General features: G+C 31.6%; 2 protein-coding genes across 8 annotated transcripts; one reads left to right on the top strand and one right to left on the bottom strand.

The window, feature by feature from the left end:
• The first annotated feature begins 1,631 nt into the window (after positions 1 to 1,631).
• On the top strand, positions 1,632 to 4,903 carry LOC122629204 (islet cell autoantigen 1). 4 transcript variants are annotated; one of them, XM_043812348.1, is made up of 7 exons: positions 1,632 to 1,792; positions 2,007 to 2,275; positions 2,367 to 2,709; positions 2,814 to 3,089; positions 3,170 to 3,534; positions 3,619 to 3,797; positions 3,892 to 4,903. In XM_043812348.1, the coding sequence occupies exons 1-7, from the start codon at positions 1,782 to 1,784 to the stop codon at positions 4,009 to 4,011; spliced, it is 1,563 nt and encodes a 520-aa protein (XP_043668283.1). In that variant the 5' UTR covers positions 1,632 to 1,781; the 3' UTR covers positions 4,012 to 4,903. The 4 variants fall into 4 exon arrangements, with proteins under 4 accessions (XP_043668283.1, XP_043668280.1, XP_043668282.1 ...); XM_043812346.1 differs by adding an exon at positions 1,874 to 1,914 and having other exon boundaries at positions 1,649 to 1,792; positions 3,170 to 3,797; XM_043812345.1 differs by having other exon boundaries at positions 3,170 to 3,797.
• On the bottom strand, positions 2,775 to 8,095 carry LOC122629203 (armadillo repeat-containing protein 8-like). 4 transcript variants are annotated; one of them, XM_043812342.1, is made up of 9 exons: positions 7,819 to 8,095; positions 7,622 to 7,695; positions 6,848 to 7,298; positions 6,280 to 6,774; positions 5,891 to 6,182; positions 5,279 to 5,802; positions 4,993 to 5,159; positions 4,809 to 4,869; positions 2,775 to 3,073 (listed from the first exon to the last, which is right to left on the bottom strand). In XM_043812342.1, exons 1-8 carry the CDS (start codon positions 7,843 to 7,845, stop codon positions 4,833 to 4,835), a joined length of 2,067 nt encoding a protein of 688 aa, XP_043668277.1. In that variant the 5' UTR covers positions 7,846 to 8,095; the 3' UTR covers positions 2,775 to 3,073; positions 4,809 to 4,832. The 4 variants fall into 4 exon arrangements, with proteins under 4 accessions (XP_043668277.1, XP_043668276.1, XP_043668278.1 ...); XM_043812341.1 differs by lacking the exon at positions 2,775 to 3,073 and having other exon boundaries at positions 4,225 to 4,869; positions 7,819 to 8,093; XM_043812343.1 differs by lacking the exon at positions 2,775 to 3,073 and having other exon boundaries at positions 4,225 to 4,869; positions 7,550 to 7,695; positions 7,819 to 8,089.
• Positions 8,096 to 8,141: the final 46 nt, after the last annotated feature.

Here is an 8,141-nt window from a genome sequence, read left to right as displayed (position 1 = left end):
GTTATATGATTTACAATGATTAAGTTAACGGACACGAAACAAATACTTAAAGAGCCAGCTCGTTTTAAACTCGAGACGACGATGGTCGATTGATTCCAGGCCAGTAATTAAACGTAACTTTCCCCTTTTTTACTCTATATGTTTCAGATTTTAAGCTTACCAACGAAAATTCTCCTTTTTTTTTAAAGGAATAAAGTATGGATATTACCCGAAAAGTTTAAGAAAATAAGTTCAGGATAAAAGAAACCATTCGCCTGCAGCTTAATCGACGATGGCCCTACTTGAACTGTTTCGTATTCTTCATTTTATACCATTCCTTTCGAATATTCCGAAATCTTCTAAAATTTTCTTTGATGTTCTCGATTCTTATAATTAAATGAATATTTTCCGATTCGCTTCGCGCGTGGAATATTTTCCCTTCTCCTTTCGTCCGACAACTTTTTGACTAAGTTTGACACGGACGCGATTACGAGGTAAGTGAAGACTTTTAAAATTTCTATCATCATCCATTACCCTAACGTTCAAAATTCTTTCTGTTATCAGAAGATCTGATTTAGATTCGTTATTCCACACATATGTATTTCTTCTATATAATTTTTCCTGATTGTTTTAGCAAATGCTTACGGCGATCTAAAGCATTAATATCTCTTGTGAGAAATGACCATAAAAGACGACTATAAATGAAGCAACATCCTTACAGGATTGTCGCCGAATGTCTGCACCATTATCGTTTTCCTTTACGCTACATTCATCGATTATGATCGTCGGTTATGATCGTTTAAAACCTCAAACGTATTGTCCTCGTTTTCACGGATTAGACGTAAAGGATCTTATCTCGTTCGTATATTATCGTATAACGTTCATTTATGCTTTTCTTACTAATATTTTTATTATAGTTTCAAATGCTATGCAATTTTATTATCTACATCTGCTTTTTACCTTGTTTATCGCATCATACACGAATGTAAGAATTTTGTCTGTCATAAGGGGTTGTCCTATCATTGTACAGTGGTGCGCTCTTACGTTACTTGATTGAACTCTTTTTGAAACAAACATCTTGTATAAATATGATATGGTAAATTACGTTACTCATTTCTGTCAATACATCAGATCTCTATACTAATATAGATTATAAAATTTAAACAATTTCTTTTTATCAAATGGACTTTTTATCAGTACTATCATTTACTCAAACGCTTTTAGGCGATCAATATTTCCGAATGTATTTCAAGTGTAGAAAAAATATATTGAAAGAATTAATTTTTATTTGCAAATGAAATGTTTATAAAATCTATTCATTCGCTAAGAAAATCTACTAGAAAAAAAAAGAAAATTTTCGAAAAATGAAATTATCTATATGGCAGAACAAAGAAAAAATGTGAATACTATAGATACTATCTATTGTCATAGCAAGTATTCACTGAAAGTTATATTCACATGTACGAAATAAAATGAATCGTTCAAGATATTAAAATAACTAAATATATCTGACACTATTTTTCTTTTATTTTATCGTAAACTTTATATACCTTTCGTATAATAACAAATGCGCGTAATAAAAAATCCAATTTCTGGAATTTTTTGTATATGAAATATCGTTTACATGTATACAAGCCTTTTACTGCTCTAAGCGAACGTAGCCATGATTGTAAAACGGCAGTAACATGACATACGCTTGAAACGTCAAACTAGTATTAAACGTGTAAATACATTAATGCCTTGATCGAATGTATCGTTTTTCGTCATACCAATCAATATAAAACGAATGAATAGTAATCGTCATGAATACGTAGTAAGTTTTTTTTAAGTAATATTTACAAATAAATAAAAACTTATGAAATCGTTCTATTTTCATTTCTTTTGCTTTGATTAGATCTATATCAGTAAATGAATAAAGCTATTGGAAATGCTTATGTAAATACATACTTTCTTTTTTTAATCAGATTATTTTATATTAAGAAAATTAATAAGATTAAATAAGATCAAAAATTTTTCTATGTTAAAAGTGATAGAAACAATTCAGGAATATCGGGAAATTCATTTGATCGTTGGATACAGAAGTCAAATGCACAAAATGATTCTCCAATTATTAAGATGCAACATCAGTATTGGGTAACAAAACAAGCCTTATCTCGTAAATTAGGAAAAAAAGAAGACGACTGCATAGTTGCTTCAGATGCAGAATTGGATGCCAAACTGGAATTATTCCGTAGTATTCAAGAATCCTGTTCCTATTTGCAAAGAGTTATTGATAAATATCAAGAAAGATTATGCAGTAAATATGATCTTGAAAATGATTCAAATTATAATTATCCGAATAGTAATGAAACAATAATGTTTATAACTATCATATCTTCGATTTCTAGATCTTGCGCAAGAAGAAAATGCTATGGGCCGTTTTCTAAAAGAAGCTGGTAAACAAGATAAAACAAGAGCTGGCAAAATGATGTTAGCTGTTGGAAAATCTTTGTCTTATTCTGGACAACAAAGACTCGCTCTAAGAGTACCATTGGGAAGGTTATATCAAGAGGTTGAAACATTTAGACAAAGAGCTATAGAAGATACATTGCAAAATGTTCAGTCAATGGAAAAAGCACGGACAGAATATCGAGCTGCATTATCATGGATGAAGAACATTTCTCAAGAATTGGATCCGGATACCTCTAAACAATTGGAGAGATTTCGAAGGGTTCAAACACGTGTCAGACAGTAAGCTTTTTTATCTATAATTAATAATATTTCTTTCTAGAAATAATATGAACCATCTATCTATAATATAAATTACCACATACATTTCTTTATTTAAAATATAGAGGGAAACTAGCATTTGATAACTTGGCTTTGGACTGCCTACAGAAAGTAGATTTGTTAGCTGCTGCCAGATGTAATATGTTTAGCCATGCCTTAGTTTTATATCAAAGTACTCTGCTTAATTTTACTAAAAAATCTGCACAAGCTTATTCTACAATAGCGAATAGCTTCAAAGGCTATCAAAGATACGATTTTATGGTTGTAAGAGAACTTGCAGAAACCTCTTCTAAATTGGCACAGGAAACTGGTGGGGATGATGATCCTGATAATAAAGATAAGTAAGTTAAAGATTAAAAATAAGATTATTTGTGATATAAGAAATTTTTTTCTAATGAAATACCAATATTTTTTATTTCAGATTATTATTTTTTGAAACGGATTATCATGATAATGCTGAAGAAGCTGAAGAGATAAAACCAATTACAGAATGTACGGATAAACAAAATGAGAAACTCTTAGATATCGAATCTGACCCGAAAGATGTATTGGAGTCAAAAGATTTAAATACTAGTTCAACCAAAAATGGAATAGTAGAACATCTTAATAGCGAACATAACAGAGAACTCGATCAATTTTTTGGAGATTTGAACCTTGAAATAAATAAATCTATAAATGATAACAAACAAAAAATAGACAAAATAAATGTGAAAACTCATTTAGATATAGATAAAAGTTTGTCAGATCTGGATTTGGCAATGGATGTATTTGATATATGCGATACAGGTTTTAACTTAACAGACTTTTCTTCTACAGTATCAGAAAACCAAAGCACCCAGAGCACTCAACCATTACAATTATTGACTTCAGAAAATGCTGCATTTTTAAATGACATTATTAATGACAAAGATGAAAGTAGTAACTCAAATGAGTGGGATGCTATATTAAATGATACCTTTTTGCCACCAAATATATTAAAACAAAGTTTAGGTGATGCAACACTTGGTGTTGGACAGAAGGATATGCAACTTACAAATACAGATGATAAGGTAATTTTTTACGTTAAGATATCCGAAATAGTTTCCATATATCAAATGCTTATATATATGTAACATTTGATTAATAGTACATTTATTTTTGCAGAAAAAAAACAGGGTTGGAAAGGGTAAAGGTAATTCATGGTTAGATTTATTTGCAGAACTCGATCCACTAGCTAATAATCCAATGGAAAGCTTGGGTAATGATGGAGATGCACCTGTATAATCTGTATGACGTTGATATGATATTCTCACAACATGATTAGTTGCATAAACAGGACAAAGAATGATGCTTTATTTTTCATTATGCATACTGAGTGTTGATGAAATATTCATCCGTTATCAACATTACGTGATTGCATAAATCTATACCTGCATTTAAGCTATTCAAAATAATTAAAAATATAATTAAATTTATATATTTTAAGAGTATGGTTTCAACATAACCATGATAAAGAGATATATTTCCATTTCATAAATTTTTCATACAAGCTCTCTACCAAAGATACAAGCTCCAAACATGTATTAAGGTCTACTAGTCAAATATTTATTTAAAATATATGAAAAAAATTTTGTTCTCACGATAATAAAATGTATTATGTGATTACTATGTAAAGATTATAGTACAATTTGCCAGAAGATGCACTGAAACATCGAATGTATATAAGCACTCTCATATTTTCTTGTATTTGTAATGTTTCTAAATGTTTGATTCTCCTTATTGCAATCGAGAACTCGGATTAAAAACTATTTTATTTGAAAGGTACTCGTAAGGTACCAAGCAGCATTCATACCCTCTCTCCTATATGTAAAGTATATGTTCATTCTCTAAGATAATTCTTTTTCTTTAAATAAAATAAATATAGTGTAAATAAGCTACAAGCTCAGGCTTAGAAATATTATTTTCACCTTATTTCAGTAGGTTTAAGATGCTTATGTATTAACAAAAGCACAGGATCACAGTATTAATTCTACATCAAATAATATCATTCAAATAAAAAATTCACAAATTCAAAATCTAACCTTCGTCATTAACATGGTCAATGTTCATGCATCATAGAATTGTGCCATGGCAGTTTTTACTCTGGAATAAAAATAATAATAACGTTAAAACTTCATTATATATGTTATTGCATGTTCTATGTTTTTAATATACATATGTAATGACTTTTAATATAGAAAAAGTAAAAAATAAATAGCAACGTACTTATCAAATAGTTGAGAATCTTTCGTGTGACGTAATTGTTGAAGAATACGATAAAGGCCTAATTCTTTTAAACGTGCTTGACGTTGTGCTGCTCCAGGTTCTTCTCTCCACACTAAATTGCACACGCAAAAAATTGCTGCAACTTGTAGCTTTACATTGCTATGCATCTATGATAATGAAATACATAATAAAAGATTCGGTAATATATACAGTTATTTACATTATTAATTAGTTATTAGAATACTAATTAGTCTCTCTTAATATATACAAAGCGACTAATATTTACCATGTAATCCATTAGTTTCTTTAAAACATCCTCATTAGCCATAATATGATCTCTGGCGCGATCACCATCAGCTACATTTGCCAAAATACAGAGAGCTTGTTCCTTTACATCTGCTGGGTGTTCTGGATCTTCTAATACTAATATAACTGCTTGCATAAAATGAGCTGCATGTTCACCCATTATACGATCTATGTGTGCTTTTGTAGAAAGCAAATTTCGTAACAAACCAAGCGTCTTCATTAAAACTGCTAATTCTGGATCAGCCAAAAGACGAAAGATTTGGTCAGTGCCTAAGCAAGATAATATTTGTGACTTCACACGTTGTTCCGCTTGAAAAGCAACATTCATCAAAGCCCAAATGCCATTTAGTCGTAATGCTGGATCGGGTCGTTTGGTAAGAGAACACAATAGTTCTACTCCGCCAGATTCAAGAATTGGTTCTTTACTTGGACTGAATTCTAATAATAAATTACACAAAGTGCTTGAGGCAACAGTCAATAAATCATCTTCACTTTCTGTTCTACCTATGAAGAAATGATAACAAAATCATATTGGATCAGTAAATTGTATGCATTGTATATTTATTTACCATTACCAACAATAATATGATACCTTCCAACCCTTTATCTGCACCATGAAGTAATTGCATGAGGGGCCTCCAAACTGCATGATCTTGAAACGTTGTGCGAAGCTGTTGCACACTTCTAGAAAGAGAATGTAAACATCTAACTGCAGCTAAACGAACTCGAGGACCACCAGGATCTTGTAAACCAGAAACAACTTGTTCCATTAAACTCTCCGTTTCTATGATGCGTTTTCGAATGTCTTCATCATTAGCACCAAGAGAAGCAAAAGCTCTAAATGCAGCTTGGCGCATATCTTGTGTTAATGTCGCATCTTGAACCTATAAATAAGAATAATAAAATAAATTTTGTGTTAAATAAAGTAATTAAATTCATAGATATTTAAATACTGATATTAACAAAATATTTAAACTCTACCTGTGAATGTGGTCTTAACAACTCGGCTAATGTTGGAATAAGGTGATTACTAATAGAAGCTAAACGTTGCAAATCAGTATCAACTTCTGTAAGATAAGCTAATGTCTCTGCTGCAGCTATTCTTTCTCGTGGTGGACGATCTCTATGACAAAGTCTCACAAGACAAGGTAAAGCACGATATACGACTCTTGGATCTGTAGACGGTAATGCACCAGCCCTATGCATATAAGCTATACATCTTGCAGCTTCCAGTTGGACTAATGAACTTCTCTCACGTCCCATCAATTGTCCTAACGCTACGGGTACAAGTTTACCTCTAAGAGTATTACTTGTTGTTGCTCCAGCAACCATAGCAGACACCATATGATTTTGATAGCACATGTTTGCAAGACAAGCCAATGCAGGCAATTGTACATCAGCTAATGGCGAATCGAGTTGCATTGCTAATGTTTCAACCGCTCCTCCTTTAGAAAGGGCATTTTGTTCTTCCGCAGTCTAACAATAAAATAAATTAATTTCTTTTTACTTATAGAAAAATTAAAAGCCCAAACACATTATATATTCATACCTTACATGCCGTTGTTAAGATTGTTGCTACGCAAACTTGACAAGTAACAGACCTGCTTGCTAATGATAACAAACGTGGCACCAAAGCAGGATCCTGGTATATAGAATGAACAGGTGCTGCAGTGTGTTGGAACACTGTACGTAAGCAACGCAGACATGCTTCGTTTAATGAATCTAATATTTTTCCTTTTCCTTCTGCATTGGAATCAGAGATAGGCATGGAAAGCAAAACTTGAAGAAGTAATGGTACCACACCCAAGTCAATGAGAGCTAAGACATGTTGATCAGTACCCTTAGCCAAAGAACCTAATGTTACAGCTGATTCTAGCTGTATACGCTCTGCTAGTGTGCCAGATGAATTACCAAGTAATTGTAACAATCGAGGCACTACACCTTGTGCTATCACTGAACCTTTTTGTCTATTGCTTCCAATTACAGAATTTTTAAGGCATCTAAAATAAAAAATCCAATATTATTATAGTTTCTATGTACAAAGGATTATATATATATATTTATAAATAAGAATCGCATAGATAATTGAGACATGTATTAAACAAATATGTGAAATTTATTTTCATCACAATAATAGCACTTAATTCAAAATAAATAGCAAAGTAAACATTTACGATTTATTTAAATAATAAAATTTTATACGAATCACTTATATAATTAATAACTAATTCATGACTTCTTAATGACTAACGTTGGTATGTATCTTCTAAAAATGATATTTGTGCATAATCGGAATTAGAGGTTAAGTCTCACGCTCACTCACATAATTGCTTGTAAACATTTATGAGGATCCGGCGAATACAGCTCATCGATGTAGCTCCTTGAACTTTCAACATCCTAAGGATATAATGGAAAAGTCATTTTTTTAATTCACTGTCATTAACTATACTTACATGATATTAATACCAAAGCCAAAAGCAAAACCGGTGCAAACTTGTAAGTCTAATCTCGTCGACTCACCATGAATGGCTGCATCACCGAAACCATGCTTTCCCTCTTTATTTCTACATAAGTATTATTAAATCTTCTATTGTATTATTCTTGGTACGACCGTTCACCACGAGGAACAATCGATGCCAGTTTCCTTATTACGTGAATATTCGGAATTTTTACGCTCAAGCCGAGGAATGAGGATAAACTACGTTCTGATATTGTATCAAATTTTGTCACAGTTCTGCCAACTATAGAAATTAATTCGGTCCAATGAAAGTTTTTCTCCTTTGCCTTTGCCAATAGGTGCATTGATATTATTGCTATCTCTGTATAAAAATGATAACATCCGA

Source organism: Vespula pensylvanica, chromosome 5, assembly GCF_014466175.1.
Source record: "Vespula pensylvanica isolate Volc-1 chromosome 5, ASM1446617v1, whole genome shotgun sequence".
Classification (NCBI taxonomy): Eukaryota; Metazoa; Arthropoda; class Insecta; order Hymenoptera; family Vespidae; genus Vespula; species Vespula pensylvanica.
This window is presented reverse-complemented; position numbering and strand designations above follow the sequence as displayed.